General features: G+C 40.7%; 2 protein-coding genes and 1 long non-coding RNA gene across 6 annotated transcripts in view; 2 read left to right on the top strand and 1 right to left on the bottom strand.

Annotated features, from left to right (window-relative positions):
* Positions 1–3,213: 3,213 nt before the first annotated feature.
* On the top strand, positions 3,214–4,669 carry LOC311260135 (tumor necrosis factor receptor superfamily member 11B-like; the record flags this gene model as incomplete). Its single annotated transcript, XM_084357650.1, has 4 exons — positions 3,214–3,800; positions 4,028–4,207; positions 4,310–4,391; positions 4,504–4,669. The coding sequence occupies exons 1-4, from the start codon at positions 3,425–3,427 to the stop codon at positions 4,667–4,669; spliced, it is 804 nt and encodes a 267-aa protein (XP_084213776.1). The 5' UTR covers positions 3,214–3,424.
* A 938-nt stretch (positions 4,670–5,607) lies between these two features.
* LOC311259839 lies at positions 5,608–8,570 on the bottom strand. The gene is made up of 3 exons (XR_014622945.1): positions 7,123–8,570; positions 6,803–6,966; positions 5,608–6,701 (listed from the first exon to the last, which is right to left on the bottom strand). It is a non-coding gene; the product is annotated as an uncharacterized lncRNA (long non-coding RNA).
* A 4,586-nt stretch (positions 8,571–13,156) lies between these two features.
* Positions 13,157–27,426, top strand: part of LOC311260547 (F-actin-uncapping protein LRRC16A-like) — a 74,033-nt gene continuing 59,763 nt past the window's right edge. For 3 of the 4 annotated variants that reach the window (XM_084358515.1, XM_084358513.1, XM_084358512.1), the window contains exons 1-2: positions 13,157–13,655; positions 18,288–18,385. In XM_084358515.1, coding sequence (XP_084214641.1) covers positions 13,616–13,655; positions 18,288–18,385 — 138 coding nt within the window. In that variant the 5' untranslated portion in view covers positions 13,157–13,615. The remainder of the gene's footprint in view (positions 13,656–18,287; positions 18,386–27,426) is intronic. The other variant, XM_084358514.1, reaches the window with a different exon arrangement.

The following is a 27,426-nucleotide window of genomic DNA, read 5'->3' as shown; positions in this document are numbered from 1 at the left end:
ACTACGGACTGCGGTTGTGTTGATAGTGACTACACAGTAGCGGCTGAATATTGGTAGGGACGTGTCCCTAGCGTCCCTACCCAATTCTGTTTCAGTGACTCACACGATCTTTCAAGGGCAAAAGCTGACTGATGAGCACATTGTCACATACGAGCGGTTTCAACAACCGGATAGAGGAAATAACCACAAAACATTTTTATGGCTCTAAATCCCCCCATGTGATGATGATAATGACCTTAGTGTGCTCAGTTTCAAATACAGTTAATCAGCATTGTTGCTCATTTTAGGTACATTTAAGATTAAACAATTTAGGTTTAACCTTTCCATTCATAAAAAGCTTAATGTAGGCAGAGAAAAATGAGTGCAGACTATGTATTTAGTGACAATAGAGAGTAATGTTTACTTTTACATTAACTTCACATAATTCGAATATCAAAGTGCTCTATCTGTGGAAAGGTTTATTTATTATCTTCAAGATGACCCACATAAATTGTTTGAGATGTCATGATTGTACTTACAAAAGAAAACAACAAAATGTCACAGACCTTACTGAAAAAAGTATAACCTTGCTCAAACTAAAAAAACATGATGTCCAGATATCACATCTAAAATATTTGACTTCACAGAATCTAAATTGAGTCACTTCTTATGATCTCATTATTTTATGTCGATGTAAACAATAATACTGCACTTGACTCAACCTTTATTCTTTGCCTTGATCCAAATGATTTTCTTAACATTTTAGTTATTGAACCAAACTAATAATGTTAGCAAGTGCTAGCACGTCTCTCTTTCTCTCTCTGGCAGCAGCAGCACCGCAAAGAAAAAGAAATACAGTCCGAGTGAAGTGATGGAGCCGTGGACGGACGATATCTAACTAAAGCCTCGAGTGGTAATAAGTATGAGAGCTGTTGTAGTGAGCTAGCTCGATGCTAACTTCGGCTAGCGGTAGCGGTTAGCATCCGCTGCTAACACCTGCTTCCCAGCTCACCACAACGGCTCTCCTGCTCGGTACAACAAAACACTGGAAGCTCCCGCTGTTATCTGCCCACGGCTCCAGCGCTTCACTCAGACTGCATTTTCTTTCCTTTACGGTCCTGACAACTGTTGCTGTCAGACACCCACATGTCAAATGGTGCGTCTTGGCCAGCATGCCGAGAGAGAGCTATGGGACTTCACATGTGCGCGAACTGTGCAGTGTGCAATGCGCATGCGCAATTCACATTCGACTCAAACTACAAATATTACATCCGACATCTGCAGGTCATGAAGAAAAAAAAAAAATTGAGAGAAATCAAAAACTTTGTTTTGGGTCCTTTGGACGTATATTTAGTTCAGTATAAATCAAACTTGATGTCTCTAAATGCAAAAAAGAATGAGTTTCACCATCAAATCAATAATGTTATCCTGTTTTAAATGGCAGTTATTCGTTTGAATGAACAGCTGCATGTTACACTTTTTAGAGTGTTTTGTAGGATTATTTTTCTCTTTTTACTTGACAATAGGGCAGGTCAGAAAGTATCAGGAGAGAGAGCAATGGACATGATATGATATGATATGATATGATATATATGATATTTGCATGTCAAATTCAATTATTTTTGCATAAATCCTAGGAAATGAAAAGCTGGATTTGTAAAAAGACAGGAGAGAAACAGAAACAGGACACATGATGACTGAATTGGCTCCAGACTTATTATAATTTAAGGTTATAATAAATTGCTTTCATTTTGGTATCTTGTCCGAAATTCAGCTGATCAGAAGATCTTTGACTTTTTTAACCACAAACCACGCCCACACAGTAGTTCCTCTAAAATCCTCTATAAAACGGACTTGATCCTGCTGTCAAACCATCTTCAACAGAAGCAACACATCATCAGCATGGTGAGTACTCTCTATAACAATATACTATTAAGCCTAAGATGATACAATCCAGCAAAGACAGACGTCACAATTAATGATGCTTTAGAAGATGGTGGATAAAAGACAATATGGAAATTATTCATCAGGCAGTCGAGATTTTGACACAATTTTTAACGTTTCATGTTAATTCTCAAGCGACATGGAGAAACACCTATTAAAATAACAAAACAGAAGCTCTCTGAGTGAATTGAGAAATGTTTGTTGCTTTTTCTTTTATTGAAAATAGACCTAAAGCCAAATGGACTGAAACTTTACTACTCCAGTCAGGGACTTTATCATTGCTTTACTGCTAAAGCCACACTGTACATTTTACAAGTTTCCTCGATTTCTTCAAGTAAAATCACTTTGTCACTTTTAAATTTAGACTTTGCAGCACCGTCTACTTCTTTTTAACCTATAGAGACATAAAAAAAGAATCTTTTCAATGGAACAAAAGAAATGTAGACTCACCTTTGGCTGTGATTTAATCAGTTAGTTCTTAAAAAATAAATATTTAGGTCTCTACACTGTAAAATTGGACAAAGTGACTTAACTAAAATAATCTATGGTGGATAAAACACGATAAAGTGCCCTTCAGGAGCCCTTTCTGGACACTTGTGCCTCCCCGCAGAATCAGTTAAGAAAGACACCTGATGTCTGCTACAGTAATCAATCAGTTACAGTAATGAGATCTTGAAAATTTCCAGTAAATTTTGAAATCAAAGATTCACCCAAAAAGTGCCACAGAAAATCAAATTAAAAGCCAGTTTCCTCGATTTTTTAAGTAAAGTAGGCCTACTTAAAGTACTTAAAGTGTAACTAAACCCCTAGGTTTTGGCTCAGGTGCATCTAGGCTGGAAATTCAAAAAATGCCTTGATTGTGGGCGGGGCTCCAGGAGCAGTGAAGACACGTCCAGCTACACTCAGACACGCAAAAACACACACAGAGGGGCAGGGCGAACAGTGGTGGCTCGTGATTTAAGCTGCCTCCAAAACATCATCGGCCTCCATCTCAGCCAATAGCAAAATTCGATTGTAATAGCCGGGTTTCAACCCATAGAGGGCAGTCACTCTTACATTTTTACAACAAAATACACCAAATTTAAATACTTTGACTAAAATGTCAAGAGTTGGACCAGAATACATCAACAACACTACTTCATACCCAAATACATTTGTTTTCAGCAGAAAAAAAGTGGTTTGGGGGTTTACAAGTAGTTACACTTTAAAAAATCATGGAAACTGGCTTTTAAAAAGTAAAGTTAACTTTAAAATTGTACAGTGTATGTTGAAAACTGGGGTGATGTGATCCTTTTATGTTTCCAGTTTCATTCTATCGCTGTAATATTCTTGTTTTTTATCTTTTGTTGTGGTATCAGTACTGTATCCTTCTGGAAAATAATAACCACTTTACAGGTGACAGTAGTACTGCAGGCTATCACAACACTGAGCTGTAGTAAAGCCAGTGGTACCAGTAGTAGCAGAACAATAATCACTGTCCTCTCCTCAGCTTTTCTTACCGATGCTCGTCCTGCTCTCCGCTGTCTGCGGTGCCTCAGCGCAGGTCTCCGGCCGCACCTATGAGCGCCTGGACCCGCTCACAGGGGCAACACTCACCTGTGACATGTGTCCGCCCGGCAAGTACATGGCTGCGCACTGCACGGCCACCACACCCACCATATGTGAGGCGTGCCAAGCCGAACACTTCACCGAGTTGTGGAACTACCTGCCCAGGTGTCTGTACTGCAGCAACTTCTGCGTTGACAACCAGGTGGTGGAGAAGGAGTGCACAGCGACAGCCAACAGGGTGTGCCGGTGTGTGGAGGGCTTCTACGGGGCCGATGACTTCTGTATCAGACACACACAGTGCGCGCCCGGGCAGGGTGTCCTAACCAAAGGTATTTAACAGGGGAAAGAAAGTTTCTTCTTTTAGCCTCCTTGTTTTCTTGTTTGTAAGATTTTTATCTTACTTTCAGTCTGCATCAATCAGGAAATATTTTACAAGAGTAACAGCCAAAAAAACCAGACTGCATTTAAGGGTAAATTTGAGATAGCGCGATAAACTGGGCTCTAATGGTATTTAGATAACAATATAATGACACCAAATGCATTTTTTTTTCTATAGGTACTTCACAAATGGACACTGTTTGTGAAAAGTGTCCCGAGGGCTCCTTCTCCAACTCATCTTCTGCGCTGGAGACGTGCGTAAATCACCAGGAATGCTCAAGCGGACAGATTGCGCTCCTCTCTGGCTCCATTTACCACGACACAGTGTGCGGCACCTGCCAGGATCTTGCAAATGGAGGTGTGTACTCTGTAGTTTATTTTAAACACTCACTTCTCACAGTTATGGCAGAATTTCAACAAAAGTTGGGGTTTCAAACTCACGTGGGTCCTTTCTTCTCAGGTGAGATATTCAGGGTCTTCTACTCAGGGCTCTTCAGTATGCACAGGATGTGCGTGACGATAATGGAGAAATTTGTCAGCAGGTGAGTACACAAGCTGTGATCCCCACAGTAGATCACTTTATCTCTCTCTTTACTCTTTCCTCGCACATCTCCAACACATAGATGCTAATAAACCATCATCTCCCTCCATCAGGTACATTCATAAGTCAGGGGAGAGGCACGTCAGGCACACACATGTCTCCAGACAGAGAGGTCCTCTCATGGATGAAATCAGAGCTTGGCTGGCCGGGGCTTCACAGGAGGGCCACACAGCTCACCGCCATGGCAGAAAAACTAGAGAAGAGGCTGGAAGAGATTAAGCAGAGTCCAAACTGTATTTCCGTTTAACACTGCACTGAAAAAAAAATCTGTATATTTTACGGTAAAATACTGGCAGCTGTGGTTGCCAGAATTTTACCGTAAAAAATATGGTGACCATATTTAAGACATTACGGTATGGTTTTATAGAACTGTAAATTTCAAGGTTAAAAATTGTGTTATTTACAGTAAATTACTATTTTAAAAAATGATATATAATAAACATATTTACAGTAATTTGCTGTAAAAATAGCAGGTAGAATGTAAACTAGTTTACCGTAAACAACCATAATAAATATGGTGACCATGTATAAGATGTTACGGTATGCTTTTTTAGGAACTGTAAATTTTATGGTTGAAAAATGTTTTGTTTACGATAAATTACTATGCAAAAAACAGATCTTTAGCAAACCTGTTTACGGTAATTCTCTTTAAAAATAACAGCTATATTATAAACCTTTTTACGGTAAACAAAAAAAAATCTGTATAATTTACAGTAAAATACTGGCAGCTGTGGTTGCCAGAATTTCACCATAAAAAATACAGTGATAACATCTAAAACATTACGGTATGCCATTACATTTCACAGTAGAAAATGTTTTTTGTTTGTGGTAAATCTCTATGGAAAAACCTATGATATATTGTAAACCTAAAATAGTGTAAACCTCCAAATCAACTCCAATGCATCAATAACCAAGAAGCTTTGCAAACTTACTGCTAGTACAATAATTACTTCAAATTACTAAAGTATTACAAAAGGTTGCTTCTGGGAACAAAAACCAAGTCAAAACTGGAAAACACAACTCAAACTTTGATCAAGTCACTGATGTTAAGATACCACACCGCTTTTCATTGTCTTTCCTCACAGTCATTTTTAATCAAAATAAACACTATTAAACAAACTGCATGGAGTCAATGTTCCCTGTGACACAACAGCATTTCTACTGTGACCTTTGTGTTGGTCTCAGTGAGGCCAAATTGTCTGACTGCATCTTGAATGGCTTTACTCTACAGTAAAAGTAAAAAGACGAACCATCTTTAACTTGGAAGACGACTTTTACTTTAAATCAACAAGTGACCAAATGCTCTGAAAAGTTGCTTCTAATAACAAAAAACAAGAAGCCAAAACTAGAAAACTCCCTGCATGGAATGGAAAATTAGAATTGTGTAATCGAAGTCAGTATTACCCTGAAATTGTTTAAAGTAACTGAAAGAGCAGCTTCTAACAAAAATGGCAAAAAAAAAAAATACACTAAATTGCTGTTGCCTTGACCGTATTGTTCAAGTAATACCTTCAAATTGTTTGACCTAACTGAAAGTACCGCCTCTAACAAAAATGACAAAAAATACACAAAATTGCTGCTTATTGTTCATGTAATCAGTAGGCATTAATAATTCCACAGAAAATGCACAGTGAGCCAGTTCACATAAATTAAACATAACTAAAATTGCTTATTTTAACCCTTAAGTTGACCGAAAACAAAGAATACTGTTATGCATGTCAATGGTTAACAGTTAAAGTACAGTAATTATACTGGAGTTGCATGAATTGCCAACTATTTTCATAATCGATTAATCGAGTCAGTTTCTGTTTCAGTTTCTTTAGTACTTTTATGACAGGAAAATATGAATATCTTTGAGTTTTGGACATAAGACATTTGAGGACATCCCCTGGGACTTTGAAAACAGTGATCCACACTTTTTCACCATTTCTGACATTTTACGGACCAAACCAATCAATCAATCAATAATCAATTAATCAAGACAATAAAACACAGATTAATTGATTATGAAAATTATGATTAGTTGCAGCCCTTGTGTACACGATTCATACCAGTTCATACAGCTGGCGCTGTGCAAGAGGTCAGACTTAACAGTTCAGTTGGATAGGTCCATCTTTAACATGTCCCTCTCCAATCCTGGTCAGCGAGATCTGCGATGAGGGTGAGGACTCTTGGTTTCACCGACAGCTGCTTCTTGTTCTTCTTTGTTTCAACTTTTGTGCCCCTCTCAGGATTGATCATGAAGAAACACCTTTGAACATAATTTCATAATCAACCACTAAAAATACTGAATTTTTTTTCTAAATGAGGAAATAAATTATTTTCATTAATTAATAAAAAAAATGTCTTTACCTCTGAAGGAACTCAAGTGTGGAGCCCAGATCCACGGGATAATGGATATTAGTAGTAGGTTCCAAACATCAAACAGATTGCAGAGATGAAGTTGGGGATGTGGTCATTCACAATCTTGCCATCTACACTCAGCATGAACTGTCTTGAGGCATAGCAGGACGTTCCTGCAAATAACAGACAGATAGAATAGCAGAACAGCCATTAGCATCCAAAAGCAGTCTTACCAAAACTGCTAGGCTTTGAAACAGCACTTCAAAACATGACAGTTTTCATGTAATACTTCCGAACATTAGCTTAGTGAACTGATTATCAACACTTACCACATACAATGATGCATGGTGTCAAAGGCAAGCTTTCCACTTGTACTTCATGCATTTTGCCAGACATGTTTGTTCAACATAGTGGAAGAGGTTCTCCTCTTTTTCATTAAAGTAGGAGAGAAGAAGGAGCACCATGTCCTTGACATCTTCTGAGCAGCCCTCCAACTGTCCTCTCAGAATCTCCAGCTTTGTGACAGCCTGAAGAACTCTTTTGCTCTTGTCTGCACAAATGGTTCTCATGAAGTCCAGAAGCCGTTTTCCCTTTTTTTCTACATTGGTGAGGAAAGTCTCTTTCAGCGATATCCAAGTGAGGTCTTGGAAGTGGACCGTCATGCCAATCTCCTGGAACAAGAAAGGCCACTCCTCCATGAGGGATTGCAGCTCTGTTCCCTTGTTTATCTCTTTACGTTGGGAATAGTAGGTACACTAGTAGGGCTGAAGTTGGTCTGTTCACTGAGCGCTTTCATTTTGTCTTTCTTCTCCTGTTGGCTTTCTGGTGTCTCACTCACTGGCATATACTTCATTTCCCACTTTATGCAACCATAGGTGTCCTGCATAGCTGCCCTTTGTTCAGCTGGAATTTCATCTGTGTCATACTCATCTGACCGCTGTTTGCGCTTCTTTATCCTTGGTGCTGAAGACCGATTCACATTTTCAATTCGGGCTTGTAACTGCTTGACTAGTGAGTGATACCCTAGTCCAACCACATCACCTGCTATGACATCTTGCAGTGACTGTGGATACATTGCAATATTTTTTTTGGCAACTTCTGTGGAGGCTTTTGTACTGGGAGAGGCACAGACTTTCATCATTTCAGTTACAACAATCCGGACCATTTCTCTACGTAGCTGTGGACTTGGCCTTTTCCCCCTCTCTAAACACTAGGGATGGGCATTTCGAGTAATTTTCTAACCGAGTACCCGAACCTGGTCCTAATCAAGTAACCGAATAATAAAATATATGACTCATAAATGCGCTCTGTCCATCAGACAGCGCATTGCTGACACACAGCGTCGTCAGACAAAATATCAGGTGGTTAATAAGAGTAGATTGGAGTTTAAGATGCACATATGAGTTTATGACTGGAAAAAAAAAAAGTTTCCCCTCTGGACGGAGCGCATTTATACCCCGGGATTTATTTATTTATTTTTTTCAGTAATTAGCGGTGCTTATGCTTTCGTGTTTCTTGAACCTTAAGTGGTTTCGCATCGAACTCGTTGAGTGGTTGTAAGACAGTTTAAGGTTACAAATGCGACATACAACCTTGTTTGTATCATCTTTGTCCAGATCAAAGTGGTCCCACACAGCACTTTTACTCGCCATCTTCTTTTAACACAAAACTGTAACTTAGCTAGCTGTCAATCATGTCAGACTCCTGTCTGTTCGTCAATTCCACTTGACGACCACAAGGCGGCACTGTTGTAAAGCATGGACAACCCTGACATTTACATGAGTTTCACAGACAATTTTGTGTGTGTTATAGTTTGTTTTCTGCAGTAAACACAGGTTCTCATTAATCTCAGGCACATTTAGTTGTCTCAACTTGCATGAAATGCATACATGTTAATTTACGCATTATTTATTAGGATTTACGGGAGATTTCCTGATAGTAGTGATCACACACGGCAACAGAGCAACCACCTTGATGTAAATAAACGATCTTTGGCAGATCATGTTTTCCCATTGGATTTTAGCCCGTCATGTGACGGCACACAGGTCCCTATTGGACAGGCTTGACTGCTCGGCTTCTGGGTAAGCTAACGTTACAAACACACCGGTGGGGTTGGTGTAAAGGCTGAAATAGACGAGAAACAGAGTGACTATACACCCGGCATCGCCGACAATGAAATAATCCTAGGTTAACCGGTTAATAATTTGTAACCGATTAGCAGATTGTCTACTCGGGTACCCGAGTATCCGAGTCACCGTGCACATCCCTACTAAACATTGCATCAAGCCTTCAGGAAACTTCGTCCATGGAATCTGGAAGTCGTCAACCCAGTCTGCAGCAGTAATCCAGCGGGTGGACGACGGGGAGAGACTGACTGAAGAGTATGTTGAGGAAGATGGAGAAAACAACGCTGACTGGCTATGGCCTTCATTGGTTTGTGCTGTAAAAGAGGGAATCAACAAAATTTATTTAGATTATGTTTTATCCTTGGTTACAGACCTACTTCAAACAAGGTTGTCAAAATTACTTACTGGTTTGTTTCCAGGCAGCTACCAATCTTCTTGCTTGAATTGGTCTCAGTGTTGAAAGCAGGTCAGCTTCCTGAATGAAGTGACAATCTTCAGTGGTCTCTACCCCCAATGATTGGAGTGTCTCTATACATCTAAGAATGAGGCTGGGAGGTCTGGCAACACCTTTGTGATGGCACCGTGTATGTTGATTTGCTCTGCATCATCCATTTCTGAGTATGAAAGTAAATAAAACACAATTAACCCCAGAATGACAGTCCAAGACAGTTAATAATGTGATAACACACTGTGTTTCAAAGGAACTATTTGGTATCCATCTTTCATGTAAGATGGCAATGGATAGAAATCAATCAAGTCACTGATGTTCAGACACTGCATCTGTTCATTGTCTTTCCTCACTGTGTAGAGGTGGTACTCAGAAAGGAATTATGCTGTGTATACTGACATCAGAAAATGAACAGTGTCATTTTTAATCAAAATGAGCACTAGTTCACCAAACTGCATGGAGTCAATGTTCCCTGTGACAAGGAATTGCCCTTTTTTATATGACGTTCCCTTATACAGAATTTCTACTGTGACCTTTGTGTTGGTCTCAGTGAAGCCAAATTGTCTGACTGCATCTTGAATGGCATTACTGTATAGTCCTGCGTAAAATGGAGAACCATCTTTAACTCGGAAGACAGCCTTGTCCATTGATCCTGCTGAAAGATATGCCTGTAACAGCTGATATCTTTCAGACAGAGTAAGGCAGAGGTTTTTAAAATTTTTCAAATTCCTTGCACGTCTCTTGAAATAACTGTGCTTACTTTCAAAGCGCATTGTCCATAGTCTGATCAGGGGCCCAAATTTCAGAATCATTTCTGGGTAGTGACGTAAATAATGATGCTTTGGTTTCAGGCCACTTTCTGGGAATAGAGCTTTTCTTGACTCTAAATATTCTTGAATAAGAACATCAAGGTATGCAACCCGAGGGACAGAGATTTTCCGAGCACATATCATGTCCACAATGTCTTTCAGCTGCAGAGTCAACTGCCACACATTATCAGCTGTATCTTTCACTCTGTCACTAATTATGAGAGGCAACAGCCTTAGAAAATTCCAGTTCTGTACAGCCTGACCTGAGAGCTTAGCTCTTTTGAGAAGCTGAAATTTTCAGAGAATCCACCGATGCAATGGGAGCCCAAATTATCTCCAGCAATGCAATGCAAGGTTCCCTTGACTGTTTCATTTGATACAACAATCCCATTCTCCTCCAATTCCTTCAGGTCTGTTATTAGTTCAGAGAACACCTTAGCATGCCCAAACGCTTTGAAATCTTTCTCTCTACACAATAACACAAGTGATATGTGGTCTGTGTCAGACCGTACATGAAGTGGCAAGTTGGCAACAGATACATAGACAGCTAAAACTTTATGTCTTGTCTTGGCAGAGCCTAAAGGGTTAACTACTTCGAAGGCATCCTGGTATAGAACTAACTTGACACATGATGGATTTTGAGCAAAGAAATCATTGTTTCTGAATATCTGACCATCACTAATGTCACTTAGAACATCTGAAGGAGATTCGGGTGAGTGCTCTCCTGACACACAGTTCTATAATCTCATCTGATAATGATGCGTCATTTTTTAGCAGTGAACTAAGTTTACTCAAAGTATTTGTTTGACCCAACTCATTTATGTTTTGCATTTCCTCAACAATGTTCTGTATAGTTGAAGCAGTCAGAGGAACTGCCCCTGCAATCTCAAGTAGAACAAACTCACGTTTCTAAGATAAAGATCACTGAAATTTTCAGATATGTCCAACTCGACTTCATCTGTGCCTGTCGCTGGACCTGCATCACTGTGAGGGACACAGTCACCTAACTCAGGTGGGGTAGATGTTGACGGGAAGCAGATTCTCTGTACACATCACTTAGACTGCGGTCTGTAAAACCTCTGTGCTTCCGTGACATATGCGCAGTAAATGAAGACTTGACCCGGAAATCAGTATTACATCCTCTAACTGGACAACTGACAGCACGTCCTTCTACAATATGCTCCTTCAAATGAGCAATGAGTTCTTGGGTGTCTTGACACTGGCGTTCACACAAGGCCACTACACATTTAAAAGTGGTAACAGCCGTCCCGACAGTTTCCTTAGCAGATGCAATATTATGCCTACGGTAAAAATGAGCCTTAAAAGCTCCATACCTGCAAAATGTCTGCTTGCATCCATCTCCAAAGCACTTAAATAAACAGCGTGGTTCATTTCTGTGAAGTTTGCAGTGAAGCACATAACCTCTCAAAGTCCTAATGACTTACCACAGAAATTACAATTCAACATTTTGCCTACAGCGACTTACGTTCACGTAAGCTAAGCTAATGTTCGACACAACATACACAATGTGACAAAAGGCAATTCACTAACATTCACCTTTTAAGCGAGGGCACAAAACTGCAGAAAAGACCGCGTTAAATTTAACCTGACGACGTATGTAGCAGACCTATGTAAACTTACCATAACATTATTACAAAGCTTTGTTTGCTACCACACTGGAAATAATTCTTCAGACATGCAGACATATCGTAAGAAGATCATTTTACTTACGTGCTCTTTAGTCGCGTTGTGCCATCACAAATTAATCCTCACAGAAGAGAAATACCCAAACTGCATCGCCGTGCAGAACCGCCGCGCAGTTTGAATTGCGTGACCGTACGTTACGCGTGTCTCTTTCTCGTGTGTGTGTGTGTGTGTGTGTGCGCGCACGACTCTGCCTCACAGGTTCAGCAGGTACTGCCCCCTCCTCCCTCTCCTCCCACCAGTCAACTCTCTCTTACATATTGTTACAGTCAAAATTAAAGTTCAGCACCGTTTGTTAATGTAGGGTAATTCCATGTATCTATTACACTGATATACTGTTTTCAATTTTACAGTCTTTTACTGTTGGTATTTAACAGCTTTTTACTGTAAATCTTACGAACATTTCTTACCTGTTCAATCAAGAAAACCACTGTGGCAGCCTGCAGGGTGTAATTTAACCAAATCACCACTAAGTGTCACCATCTTTCCTCTGCTGCTCTGCCCAAACAAGAAGACTGTGCAGCCTGTCTCTCTTACTGTAATAACTATTACAACAAGACCATGGTCAGTGTTATAGTGACCTGAAATAATTCTGTCACTTTATTCAAAAGTTTGCTTGTTTTTTAAAGTTCAGAATCGAGAAGACTTAATAAAATCATTATTTAAGTTTTATTTTCTATTGATTTCGGTTTGATTGAATTCAAGGAGGTATGCGCTCTACTGAGTGCCATTATGGCCAGGCTGTACACTGTCATACTTTCACCATGATAACCTTTACTCTGGAAATTCTTGGATTTGAAATTTTCTTAACTGAATTCAAATAAATTATTTCTTTTGTGACGACATTTCCTGTCTCATCGATAAAATGCATATATAGACTATTCCCAGTACAGGTGCAGCTGTACAGTCTCTGGTATTTTCAATTATTTTGTATTATATTCTTAACATATAAAGAGAATAGGCCTCTCTGCAGGGGTATCACTCCTGTTCCCACAGGGATTTAGACTCTAGCTGCACATGTAGGAGTGATTTCAGATGGGCTACTTATAGTAGGCCAGTATTAATCTCCTACATTCTGACTATTATCCATTGGGAGTAATAGGAGTTCAGCCCAGAGGATTGGGATCCCGTGAAAACCTTCCAAGGACCGCTAGAGGTCCCTGGTTCCCAGTTTGGGCACCGCCTGTGCAGCCTGCTCATTAATATCAGTCTGACACCACCACCACCACCACCACCCACGCCCCCTCCTGCCACGCCACACCGCGCCGGCATCGCATCGGCTCCCTGGCTGTCGCATCACCGAGCGGGGAGGGGCCCGGGTCTCCTCCATTGGCTGCCGCTGCTGTATTACCGACAGCTTTACGGTAGGGCCCCGGCCGGAGAGGATGTGCTTGTGCGTGTGCGGTGCTCTGTTCATCTCCCCCGAGGCGCACAATCTGCGGGATTTCAACATGATTTTAAGAAGCCTCTAGCGGTGTTTCGTGTCGTACCTTCCCCTCAGCACACAACCCCTGAACCCGCTTCGACCCGAAGAGAGATGCGCTCGGATAAACGCGGGTACATTGTCCGGACACCGCGAGAGGAGAGGAGCATGTAACCGGGAGAAACGCACCGGCGGCGGCGGCGGACTCCACCTGACACCCCTCCTCACAATCCTAGCCTTCTCTGACTGAACTCTTCTGGCTGTGTTTCTTTGTTATTTTTTTTTATTTTTGTGGATATTCTCTTCAGCAAAATGAGCGAAGAAGTGTCAGAGGTCCCCAAAGAGCTTCTGGGTAAGAACAGACACGGATCATTTGTAGCCATGTGTCCGGACTGGAACAATCACAGATGCTGTCTCCAGCCCACAGTGTGCAAGGCTCCACAGTCAGGACTGTACTGACCTTAATGAACTGCTGCAGTCAGACACATCCCATACATACATACATACTATACAGGCATACTGAGACACAATAGTCATGCTATCACCTCCCATAGTGGTGATCATACCCAACCCATCCCCAGTCCTGTTTATATTAAATTCTAGTGAAGGGTTACTAAAATATGCTGTGTGTATATAAGCTGTGTACACACAGAGCACTGCTGCTGTTGTTGATCAAGGTGCTTGTGATGGTGATGTACTGTGGACTACACCGTAGTCTATATTTGGAAGAAAATCCAAATAGTTTAGATGTGAGCGGCCAGCCTGTCATTCCCTCTGCTCATAACTTACAGGCTTATTTTCCACACTTAAGCCTCCTTCTGTCTGCCAGCTTTCTTCTGATTTATTTGTCCTGGTAGTGGACATACCTTTAGAGTCCTCGCAGGCTGTTTGGCTCCAGCTCAGGGTGTCTTTGTTTGGCAAAGTGGCTCAGTTTTTGACACCTCACTGCAATGTTGGATTAGCTTTCTCTCCATCTCAAGTGGACGCACACACTCGAGCCCCACAGTGTTCCTCTCTGGCTCTGTTTAGGTCTTAAAGAGACTTAAAGTGCATGCTGGAGTGTAGATGAGGCTCAAAGGAAAATGCTTGGTCATGCAGTCACTTGGTCAGGCATGCATTCATTCACTGAGTCACTGAGTTTCTCAGGCAGTCAGGCGCTTTTTTTACTCTGTCAACGTATCTGTGGTCTCATAACGAGACTGGTGCCCTCACGAGGCTGTCGGTTTCTGTGTTATTTGGCCTGTTTTGGCTCTCATAAGGCACAAGGGGCAGAGGCTTTTTCAGTTTGATGTGGGAATTTCAACCCGGTGATGTTAAAGTATTCTTAGCATAGCGTCTTACTAAATGTGTTAAGTATAAACCTTAAAGGAGAAGTTTGCCCCCAAAATGAAAATTCAGACATTACAGATTCTGCTGACCCTCATGCAGATTGAAAGTTGGCTGAAGTTTCGTGATCCATAAAACATTTCTGGAGCTTCACGGCAAAACAGCGTTGCAGCATTCTCCTAAACAACTGAAGTAGATGGGGACTTGTTTTAAAATGTAAGAGAAACAACGGAAAATAAATATAAAATATCCCCGTACAGCTCAGTGAGCTTAATCCAAGTCTCCAGAAGCCCCGAGATGCCAAATTGATTTGAAAAGACAGTTCAGACATGGTGCATGCTAACACTTTTAGCTTAGCAGCTACAGTGAAGATAATGTCAATAACATCTTTTCAAATCAATTTTAGATTTCAGGGCTTCCTGTTTTTTGTTTCTGTTGTTTTTTTTTTTTTTACATTTTAAAACAAAACCCCATCTTCTTCAGCTGTTACGGAGAATGCTGCGACGCTGTTTTGCTGTGCAGCTCCAGATATGTTTTGTGGACTACGAAACGTCACCTGATTTTTCACCAGCATGATTTAGATAATGAATGATTCATTTTTGGGTGAACTTATCCTTTAAGTTTCCCCTTAAGTAGCTTCAAAGTTGTTAAACTCATCTTGTTTCACTCCAGCTCTTCATTTAAGCTGCACAGTGTTTGACACTGAGAGAAATATTCAAAGATGAGATATGTGATTTTGTGGCTGGATCCTTCCATCAGTTGGAAATGTTCCTGAAATGTCTGGTTGGTTTGTTATATACACATTTCCCCAAAATTCAGCCAGACATATTTGGTATCATTGGATGCAGGTGAGTCCTCTGAAAGTGCTTTGGATGTGCACATCTTCCCTTTTTTACAGCTTTGCACTGACCATCCAGGTGATCCTGAGCTCCACAGAACTTAATGAAATGCTTTCAGTTTCTAAAATAGACATTCCTACGAGATGTTTAGCCTGCTGACAGGCTGATAACCTGTTTAAATGGGTAATTATGTGTTTCTCTGACTGTAAATTAAGGTCGTTTCAAGATTTTTTTCATACTTGAGTCTGCAAGTTCTCCATTTTTATCACCTCTCTTCAACAATTTTCCCTGTCCAAGCTGACTAATTTGCCCAACAATGCACACTTAACATGAGCAATTTCTGTTTGTCATGAGATCCTATTGTCATGACGTGTTGTCTGGAAGAGTATATAACCAGCCATTGTTGGAAACATTCACTGGTGTGGGTGATTCAGCATTACACAAGATCCCTCTTGGCATCCAGCACATAGAAGGAATATCAGCTACCTGGTCTCGTAGGATTAGCTGCAGATGCAAAAACTAAAAACACAACTGCTTTCAAGGAACTAACATGGATTACTTGAAGTGCACACATTTAGAAACTGTGTACTCAAACAATTACCATGTCTGGGAAACGTTTTTCTGTCCGTGTGAAAGGACTCGGTTCCCCAATTCAAGTTCAAGAACTTGAAAAGATCTTTTTTTTTTGGCGAAGCTTTAAAATTCATTCTTGATTTCTTTGAATGCACACAAAGAACTGCTGGTAGATGAGGTCACATCAAACAACTTCCTAATACATTCATGTTTCATACTGAATAAATTAATTTCTGTCTTACATTTACCTTTTTTGTTCAAACTTGTTTGATCCAATAGTCTACAACCATGCATGTTATTTCGATGATCTTAAACTCCTCCAGCTGTTTGCTCTTTGGAGTGACAGCTAAAACACCACAGGTCTGATCTGTGACATCATCAACACACACATCTGGATTGGTTGAGGGTCATTGAATGAGACTTTACAAGCTTGTGAATTGTTTGTTTGAGCTTTTACAAGGCCATAGGTCCCCCATTTCCCCACCTCCCACACGAGTCCCCCACTCATGTCCTAATATGAACCACCGGGCAGCTGGTTACTAATATATTCAGTCCTGTCACAGTTTTAATGAATGAGCAGAAATACTGAATTAAAAGTGATATATGAGAGACTGTCAGGAGCTTTTCCTGTCTGGGGCCAAAAACTGCTCGGGCTCATTAAAACATAGAAGGTTTCATTTTGTGTAGAGACCCACTGGAGACATCTCTGTGACTTATTGGATGTCTGAGACTATAGTTTTAGAGAAGCTGCAGCAGGAAATAGTGCAGATTCTCAGGCTGGCAGATGAACCACTTTGCACTTTTCCTAATTATTAGTTTCACTTTGATCTGATGATGGTTTGAGGATGCCTGTAGGCGAGGATATACACATGCCAGCACAGATGTACACACGCAGAATCACTTTCTGTCTCAGACACATGTGCACAGGCTGTCAGCCGCTGTGTGGTGGGTGAAGGAGGAGTGCGGAGAGGCGGCTGACCCAGATCTGCTTTCTTAGCCAGGTCCCTGGCAGTGGTGACTCATGCCGGGTGTGAACAATAAAGCTAAACAACACACTCAGCATATTAAGGAATGATTATTTTCATCACTGATTAATGATAAATGGTAAATCACAAACTCCCAAGTCTAAGGTGATGTTTACAAATGACTTGTCCTCTCCAACCGACAGACAATTCTGTCAAACTGTGTCTGATTTATAAGTATAAAAAAAAAATAGAAAAACAGCCTTACAGAAGCTAATTGGCATTGTTAGATACGCTAGAATGGATGCTACTATTGACCTGTCAGTCTTTCGTCTCTCAACCACTTAAGACTAAATAATATCAACAGCTGACTGATGATTGTCATGAAACTTTTAATTATCTATTTATTTTTTGTTTCACGCCATTAAGAGAAGCTGATGTCTCGGAGTATTGGATGGATTGCCATGAAATTATAATAAGTTTTGTAACATTTCTTGCACCACCTTGCTACAGTAAACATAACCATGTTAGCACTCTTGTTTTGAGCATGTTAGCATGCCTAAAAAATTAGCATTTAGCTCAAAACATCACAACTTCAGAAAGCACCCTACAGCCTCATAGCTGCAAGTACGGCTGTCGACACTTAAAAGATGTCTACGTTCTTTGTTGCAGAGATTTCTACTGAAGTTAGCACGCTAACTAGCTAGCCCCAGACCGTCCTGTCTAATAATAGGCTACCACTTTGTACCAGCAAGAGGCGACAGTCCGATAGATATATGGTTTATCTTTCCACCATCACCATAGGGTTATAAAATTGAAACAACCGCTGTGGTCGCGGTTCACGTTCATCATCATAGCCTTCACTAAGCATGATTTTTAATTAATTCTGTCTTATCTGCTGTTATAGCTTAGTATGTATGAGGACAAGTACACAGTTGAGTAGTTTGACTGAATGTGTATGTGTGCATTCTCAACATTTTCAGTTTCACGTTCAACACAGACGATAAGAAAAGAGATCAAATCAGACTTTTAAAGAGCTTAAGACCGGAAAAGTGGAAGCGAGATCATTCCTCCTTTGGTGTGTTGGCACATTGTTCCCCCTGTGTCAGAAATATACTGATCTGTGCTCTGTGTTAAGCCTCTGTGTGAAAGAGCCTATGGAATACAGAGATACTTTTTGTCATGCATGATAAACCACCTGACAGCAACTTTCTCTTCCCGCACCGATATTTCCAAATTGGAGTATCTCCATATTTTATCTCTTCTCTCCTTTTCTCTGTGCAGAGAGTGTGAGGGATGCAGTGGGGAGGAAGGTGAAGCTGTCGCTGAGGAAGAGAGTCAAGCTGGAGATCAAAGGAGACAAGACAGAGAACAGAGTCTTGGTGAGTCAACTCCTGCTGCTGCTTTCAAGCTACTTCTTTATTAAGAGCAACACAATCTTTGTCTGTCTTTATATGTCACATTTCACTGCTCTTGAAATGCGCAGTTCTCATTAAAGAACATCAAAACCCTCTATGCTTTATGCTCTCTTAAGCACTTGAGAGGCCTTCATTATTTCAGAGGGCATCACTTCACTGCATTGTTACTCCGTCCACTTCAAGTTCATACTTTGATTTTAGTGTCATTTTCTGTGGATCAAAGATGTGAGAGATTGTGAGGAACATTCAGGGTGATGTTCGTACCATCTCCTGTCTCAGTTAGTCTGAGGACTGTTGTAATGGGGAAAATGTCAAAACTATTTCCAAAAGACATCATTATCTTTCAGTCCCGCTGGTCACATTCACTGTAAGTGGAACCAGTGTTATCTTAGATGCAGATGGGCGTCTTCCAGCACTAATCATCTATAAGCAGGTTTTTATAAATGATTGCCAGTATGCATTCCAGTTTCTGGGACGTGTGATTTCCTCTGTAGGGCATCTGTGTGCCAGCAAGACAGAAAGTGTTGCACAAGATCTGACCGACTAATGATTTATGGCAGTTCAATGAAGCGAAGCCATGGATTCAGTAAGTTACATTGCTGGCTATGACTTCGGTAATTGGCACCATTGAGGGAGACCTGTTATGCTTTTTCATTTTTGTCCTTTCCTTCAGCGTGTCATATCGGTTCTTGTGCAAGGAAAAGGTCTTGAAAGTTAAAAAGGTCATGAAAGTTAAAAAGGTCAAAGTACTCACCAACAGAAGCTCTTCTCTCCCACAGAGAAACGCTCCTGAAACGCCTCATCACTAGTCCCAGAGTAGCAGATTTATGGACTTTTAGTCACGATGAACAGTGGAGATGATGATATCCTTGGAAAGTGTTCTATTGTGTTATGGCTCCAAGAAGGAGTCTGATTTTGATGCAATGTGTGGCAATCGGTTGCTAAGGGTTTTGCTGTTGGTGCTGCTGTCGCTTCTACTGCTGACTGTCCTGATCAGTGGGCCATCACTAACTTACTGTTGTTTTCAGAACACTTATGTACACAGAGTATCGACTTCCCAGCTTTAAAAATGTTCAGGTTTGGAACGTTTTCAGAGGTCTTTATTAAGCCTCAATAAAAAAGTCATGCTGAAACAATAAAAACAGCAGCTACAGTTAAACACATTGTACCAATAGTGAGGTAATTCTTTCATCCAGTCACACCTCTGACTGCAAATCCATGTCAGCCCTTATTGCGTCTGTTGGTGGAAATAGCAGCTCAGACCATTAACTACTGGCCACGGAGCAGTAAATCCACTGAATGCTAAATAATTAATACCTGATAGATCATTAAAAATGCATATTGGCTCTTTTCTGGGCTTAAAGTGGATTAGAAGCTGAAGATAGTTGAGACAGAATAGTTTCTTGGGTAAATCAGTGTCTGAGCAGGGTTCATAAAGTTTGATAGTTCAATCGGAAAGCTTTCAGTTACTGTCAATGAATTGGCGCAGCATTTAATATGTGTGGCTCTGGGTGGAAATGGCAGGAGCCTTTTAGTCATACAACTCTCAGTGGAACGAGAAGGTTTTGGTTATACAGCTCTGTGTGGAATAGACAGGAGAATCAAGGTAGAAGGGGAAGTTTGAAGAGCTTTGTGAATAGCTTTGCAAAGCCAAGTTGTCTGCTTTAAGACGTGATGAAGTGTGACATTAACAGAACTATCAGTCAGACCCTCGGGCGTGTTTAACTTCAATACATTTGTAGTTCCTGCAGGTACTTGAATGTGTCATCTAGGGACACAAGCGGAGAGAGAGAGAGAGGTGAGAGACAGAAATGATGAGCTTCACCTTCACATCTCCTGTACTCGCTAAATGAGCTGGGAGCACGCTGAGGTGGGACGCAGCAGGAGAGAGCGAGTCTCCCTGCAAATTGCACTTGTCAGTTTATATAATGTAGTTATTAATTGGAGATGCATCATCACTGCAGGAATCTGGAGCCATCTGTGATATATGCGAGGGATATGGAGGTCTGTAGCAATACTCATTTATAGCTCCACGTGATGAGTTTTTATCGTGACATATCGTGTAGAGTAGTGTGAGCCTTTCCAAATAAGCTCGTGTGAATGTGTGGGGATAAAAAAGGAAAAAAATAGTTTCCTGAGAATTTAGTCAAGTGCTCAGTGTGAGGCAAACTCTCTCGACGCCATTATGACAACAATGTCACCGTGTGGGAGCCGGACACAGGCTCGTAGTGCGCAGATACACACAAAACAATGCAAAGAAGTGGGAGTCAGTACTGGGAAGTGAGGAATTCCAGTGGAGTGGTTCTGGTATTTCATCCAGACGCAGAGCATGAGAATGACTCGGTGAGTTTGTATCAACGCTCTGCTTGACCGGACTGAACAAATAAGCCACTGTTTGTTGTTCTGCGGAAAAACAGGGTTCGAGAAAGCGATTATGCAGGAAGTGGCTCGGAGGGAACACAAACATGTCGTGGACTTGCAGCCTGTGAGTGTTGTAGTATCTAATGTTCGACATGGTGGAAGAACAATATACCATCAGATTATTATGGGAACAGATGTTGTAATTAGATAAATGTTGTAAAGTGAAACACAGTCTCGAGTGTTTCTGAGAAGTATGATACAGCAAAATGTTAAAGGACCAATCTGCTGATTTTACACATGAAGATCACTCTACTGTCAACATGGTGGTATAATCTCTTGTGTGGCTCTAAGGTCTGCAACTATATTCATTATCAACCAAACTTAATTATCATTTTCATTTATTTATTTATTTGTTTATATATTTATCAAGCTAACGAGCTCGCTAGCTACAGTGCCGGTTAATATTCATGGCTGTAAATGTGCCAGAATCAGCTATAAGGCTATTTTTTTTTCATCTGTAGTCCCTGGATAGCTGTTACATAGTCACCCTTATGAAACGATTAAAAATAAAAATGACATATAAAGTAGTAAAGATCCCTTGCATTGACTTGGCTATGAATGTGCAAATTTAATTTAAAAAAAAATGGCTTTTATATATTTACAGTAAATATATCACAGGCATGGGAAGCATCAAGAAAAAAAATTAAAGGTTAAATGAAAACAATAACATTACAAAAGTGTGGTCAGAAATGGAAATGAAATTGCAGTTGAGTGTGGGAATGAGTCAGAGGGTGTAATAAAGGTATCAAAACTTAACACATAACAACAACATCAAACGTGTGCTTGTACATGTTTTAGAAGAGGAAGCGACGAGCAGGGAAGGCAAAATGTGTCTGATGAAGATGTCAAGCAACTTACAGCGGCAATGTTGTCTGTTGGAGAATAATGGAGTTACACTGTGTGACTAATAGGAGTCAGAAAGTGACTAATTAAATTGCCTGACTAATTCTGCGGCCTGCTTCCTGTAGCTGAGAGTGTAACACACACCTATGGGTGTGACATCTAATCTCTCTACTTCAGACATTATATATTTTAGTATGAACAAAGTCGAGCTCTTTGTTCAGACCATACAGCAGCTGTAACCAGTTTCATTTTAAATGTCTACACCTACAAAATGTTGATTAAAGAATATATCGGGGTTGTGTTTGTCACACAGCTGAACACATACATGGTCTTGAAGAAGTTATCTTCAGTTTCCAGTTTGACATTAGTTGTCTTCTTTAAGAATATATCGTACGCAAACCACTATACAATGAATATTAAGCCTGATGCATAACCTTCCCAGTATGCAATTTATAAGGAAGTATAAATCACCTCAAATGTCACAACACTAACAACCCATCTGTCTCCCTCTGTGATGTACTTCCCAGATTTGATGTTTTTGGGCGACATTTATTAAACTTCCCTTGTCAGCTTACTGCAGCCACAAACAGCCAGGAGCCTGTTTTACTTCCGACAATGCTGGGCATCCATCTACAGTGTAAACTACACACATAATGAAGGGAGGAATATGGTTATTTCCGCTATCAATTTGCCTGTCTGTCAAATGTACGCAAGTCTCTCCTCCTGTTTCCCGCCGAGCTCTTCTCAGACTGGGAGTGGAGCACTACAGTGCCCGAGGCGTCTCTTAAGCACACTAAAGCTTGATAGATACAGTCATCTCCCTGCTTTGAAGACGGAGGGATGAAGGAGGTAGAGATAATAACATCAGTCCATCAAACACACCCCGGGGAAGAAGAGGGGGGGAGAGGGGAGGATGGGAGAAGGAGGGAGAGAAAAGAGGGCACTGAGACGCACTGTGCAGGGCAGAGGTGATGGAGAAGATTCATGAAGAAAAAAAAACAGCTGTTCTGTAAAACTCTTAAAGCGTGACGGACAGATCATAATCAGTGACATTGTGTAAAGCTGGCAAGAACTGAGACAGCAGACGTTTTGAAAATAACTCGATGTAGTGTCGATCAGAGTGTATACAGATGTGTAGGATTGCTAATACCTGCTTTGTAAAGCCAGGAAATGAAATGTCTTTTAAAAGAGGCTTAAACCAGGATCAAAACTTGCTAGTGATGTTTGTCCTTTTAGCCGTGTTAGTGGCGTGACTGTACTGATGGCAATGATGATCCACAGGCCCCAGAGGATGAATTCTACTGAGTGGCTAATCCCCTCACTTTCCTGTAGCGCCACCAAGAGGTCGACATTTTCAGTTTTATTGAAATATTGAATGGATTGGCATGAAACTTGGTGCAGATATTGTTTGTTTTCCAGAGGTTGAACCAAAATGACTTGAGGTTTTATTTCCACCATCCAATCCAAATTGAACTTTGTCATATAAACCAAAAACAACACGGCAAAAATTATACCTGCTACATCACAATTTCAGCTTTGTCACTGTAAGCATGTTAGCATGCTGCTATTAGCTTTCAGCTCAGAGCACTGCTGTGTGCACTGTAGCCTCACAGACATGGCTGTAGACTCTCAGTCCCGGTACCCACCATCTTTCACACCTTATCCACGTGTCTTAGTTGCCTAATCGCCATGATCTGTCTGTAATCTTAACCATGCCATTGTAAAGATATTGTAGAAAGTGTGAATTTTCAAACATTGGCACTGGATGTAAACAAGCTTTTGCAAATTATGCAGAAAGGAGAAAAGCTCTACTACAGTGATTTTGTCAGACGTTGGGATCACAGTGGTTTCCGTTGTCCTGCCATTAGTCATGTGGCAGCGTTACTCATTCACAGATCCTTGGCTCGAGGGTCGGCGTACTGTCCAACTTCCTCTTCATCTCTCGGTGTGAATAAAGGAAAGTGTATGGGTGTGTGTTTGTCCTAGCCAGAGACTGTCACCAATAGTTAACTGCTTTATTGCATTTCATTGTTTGCTTTGTACTGTACGTGGGAGTGGCACTAACGCAGCACAGACGACACAGCGTGAAACAAAGCTGCTGCGCATCAACACAATTAGATCTGGAGGAGCACAGATTTTAATCTTGTTTTGACAGTGCCATGACACAGCAGTTACACCAAGCAATGAGGTTAGAGAATCTTCAGGGTTTATTTTACACTTTGAAGATAATGAAGCGGGTAGTTTCACACACAGTCACTGACTGCAGGATGTTGTAAATCACCAACTTACAGTCCAAACACATGTCCTTAAATGTTCTTTAGAGGCTGACAATAGGAAACTTTACATTTTAAAATGACGCTGCAGAGAATCATCTGTCGTGCAATCATTTTGTGTCGCACAAAGTTATGGCTGAGTGAATTTTTTGGATCACTTTTGCATGAATATGGTACAATATGGTTCTGATCCTGTTTGAAACGCTGTGTAACTAAGTGGAGAAACAGCACACCAAAGCGTTGTAGTAGCTCTATATATTTCTGTTTCTTTGTCCTAGAGTGTGGTTTTGACTTTTTAAACCACAGGAAGTTATTCTCTCCTTCAGTCCCCCCACAAGTTACAAACACAACTCCGCTTCTCGCTCTCAGTTTGTCTTGATTTTGACCTCGATTCTTTAGATAAGTTTGTAAATTGCAAATTTAGTACAGTGCAGACCACACATTTACACACATTAGCCCACATCATTTTACATATTTGCCTCTGCGAAAAATGTATGATGTGTAGGAGCTGAAGCTGCAGCGACCCTTGTGTAACTTTCTCTGACAGATTCCTCAAACTTGTGGCTTGTCCCAACATGACTCTGCTGAAGAAAATAGGGTCACAGACCATTTTGCTAAAGAACAATTCAGTGGTATTCCAGCATAGAGCTTGGCCAATATCAAATCTAAACACAATAATGAGAACCAAGCTGTTACAAAAGAACAATAATACCTAAATAATTGTGTTTCTTTGCAGCTTTATTGCAGCATTTGCATACATGTTTGCCAAGGACATTTATATCTGTCTCACCTCAGTGAGAATAAATGAACTGAGATGTTTTCCCAAGGTGGTAAATGTAAAAAAAATCATGCTTACATCTGAGAACAGACCAAAGCCTAGACTCTCGTCCAGCTTGTCTCTCCCGCCATCCTCCTCTCCTTCTCTTTAACCCCGAGGTCTGTCATTAGGGGCAGTGAGAAAATGGAAGTGACCCAGTTCTCTACTCCCTGATGATCACCTGTAATGTCCTCTCATGGGAACTACCACTAGTATCTTTTGTTAGCCACACTAAAACCTCTTCCTCGAAGGCTGCAGAGCAAGTTTGCAGCACATTTTAAAATTCCCTTTGATTGACTACCATATCCAGTCTTTGCTGTAGGCTGTGAATGATTTTGTAGCGTGGCTGCAGAAAGGTTTTAAAAATAGCCGTGGTTTTATTGCCTCGTTTACATTTTAAATATTGTTAGCTCTGGTTGTTTGGTCACTATGCAACCTTTTTGCTGGAAAGAAAGCATTTTGTCTGTTCTCTGTCTTTGAAGAGTGAGGTAACTCTACGGTTCATGATTCAAAGATGTAATCTTTCTTCTCCTCCTCTTTTTTTTTTTCTACAAGTCATTCAGTGGGTGTTGGTATTTTGAGATTTGTGGTCAGAGCAGAGTCTGACAAAACCACAGAGCTCTTACAAGGGTCTTCCCCGTTTAGTGTTGCTTTAATGTTTTAGGTTGGGGATCACTCTAAATATATAGTATGTATTCGGGCCTTTGCTTGGTTGAGTGGACATGAACACAGAATTACTGTTCTTTGTCCTTTAACAGAAGTTCAGCCCGAGTTCAAACAGTTATAATATTGTTTGGCACATAATCATTGTGTCGATTAAATAGTTACCTCAAAGCTTCAAAGTCCTCTGTGCTCTGTACCATAATGCTGCGGTGATTATTAATGTAATTGGGGTGACATTCAGCGCTAACCGAGCAGAAAAAATGTGTCAAACAGGTCACCAACTCCCTGCTGAGTATATAGTACAGTACTGCAGCGGCTGCAACGACTCATAAGTGGGAACAGAAAATGATTTAATGATTTTTTTTCTTTTACTCTTGAGCTTAACACCTCCTGATGTGTTGATCCAAAAAACAGGACAAAACAGTTCATACTCCAAAAAATGAAGGATGCACGTGACACTGATTATTGCATCAGGCCAAAATGATTCATCTGGTTTTCTCTTGACATCTAAATGTGAAAGTGACATGTCCCACTTTGTTGTTGTATGCAATTCACCTTCGTGCTGAGAGGTGACGGTGTCAAATATAGTTCAGTCCAGCTGTGAGACGTCAGTGGTGGCTTGTTTCCTCCCTCACACAGATTAAATTATGGATATAGTTCAACATTTGGTGTTCTCAGTCTGAAATAATCTCATTGGGTACACTTCTCCTTCTGTGCAAACAGAGCACCGTGTTCTCTCCTCATGCATTTAAATTGGATGAAAGCACCTAAAAAACACTCCACAGCGATTCCTCTCAACGTGAGGCTGATTTGCTGTGTCACACTGTGACCAATTCAGCCAGAGCCGTTTGTCAGAATTGGCTGAACGCAGATGCTAGTTTAGGTTAGTCAGGGAGTCTAAGTTTAGCTCACTGTGCACCCACACCATGTTATCAGATGGTTAGTGTCTGCCTCTCTTACCACTGAGTGGTTTGGTGTCTGTCAAGTGCAGATCACACTCGACTGAGTTGAGCCAGTTAATTAGGATGAATTTTGTGTGGAGTTGATTCTCAGTTCTTGTGCGTGTAATTGTTGGGTCTAATTCTGCCTTGTGTTGTGTAGTGGACATGGATCACACTGTCTGGGTCTGCCATTCAGCACTTTACTGCAAAGCAGCAGAAATGGCAGGAAACAGCACAACCTGTCTGAATTTGTAGAGAAACCATTATCCACTAATCTGCCAATTTTCATGATTAATCAACTTATAGTTTAGTCTATAAGAAACTCTGGTCATCACAATTTCTTGGAGCCAAAAGTGATGTCATCAAATAGCTTCTCTTGTCCACCTAACAGTGCTAGCAGCTGGAACCAGCAACTGTTTGCATGCTTACTGGATAGAAAGTAAATTATTGGCCAATCATTTTCATAAGGAATTCATTGTTTCATTTGTTTTTCCAGCAAAAATATCAAAGAAAGTAATATAAATAAGTGTTGATGTGTACCTTTCAAAATAAAACAAAATCTCCATTATTTAGCTCAACAACATACTTTTATTTCTGTTGTACATTCATTCATACAGCGGTGTGTGTGTGTTGAATAACTTCTTGTCCATATTTTTCTTAGTGAGAGAAAAACATTCCCTGTGTGGACGTTTTTTCTTTTTTTTTTCCAGAATAATGTTGAAAATGCTCGTTTTGTCCTAAAGTGTGTTCACCCACTGTCACATTTTAGAGGCTGAGTATCTCTCAGTTCTCACTCTCATGCTGAACAGGGACTTTATCTTATAGCAAGGTTGAGCATGTTTCCAGCTCACAATGAATGCCCTACAAAACCCTCCCTGGAGAGATATTAACCAGCAACATAACCTGGACCCAATGCAAGCCCCGCCCACAGTCATTCATCTTCATTATCTCATAGGTCAGGGTCATTGTCACTCAGACAGTCTCAGTAATATGATTGACCCTGCTTCAGGTCGTTGGCTTGATAGGTTTGGTTTTTATAATCTCATA

This window comes from Pagrus pagrus, assembly GCF_965226575.1.
Source record: "Pagrus pagrus genome assembly, chromosome: 7".
Taxonomy (NCBI): Eukaryota; Metazoa; Chordata; class Actinopteri; order Spariformes; family Sparidae; genus Pagrus; species Pagrus pagrus.
Note: the sequence above shows the minus strand (reverse complement) of the source record. Positions and strands in the feature narration are given on the sequence as shown.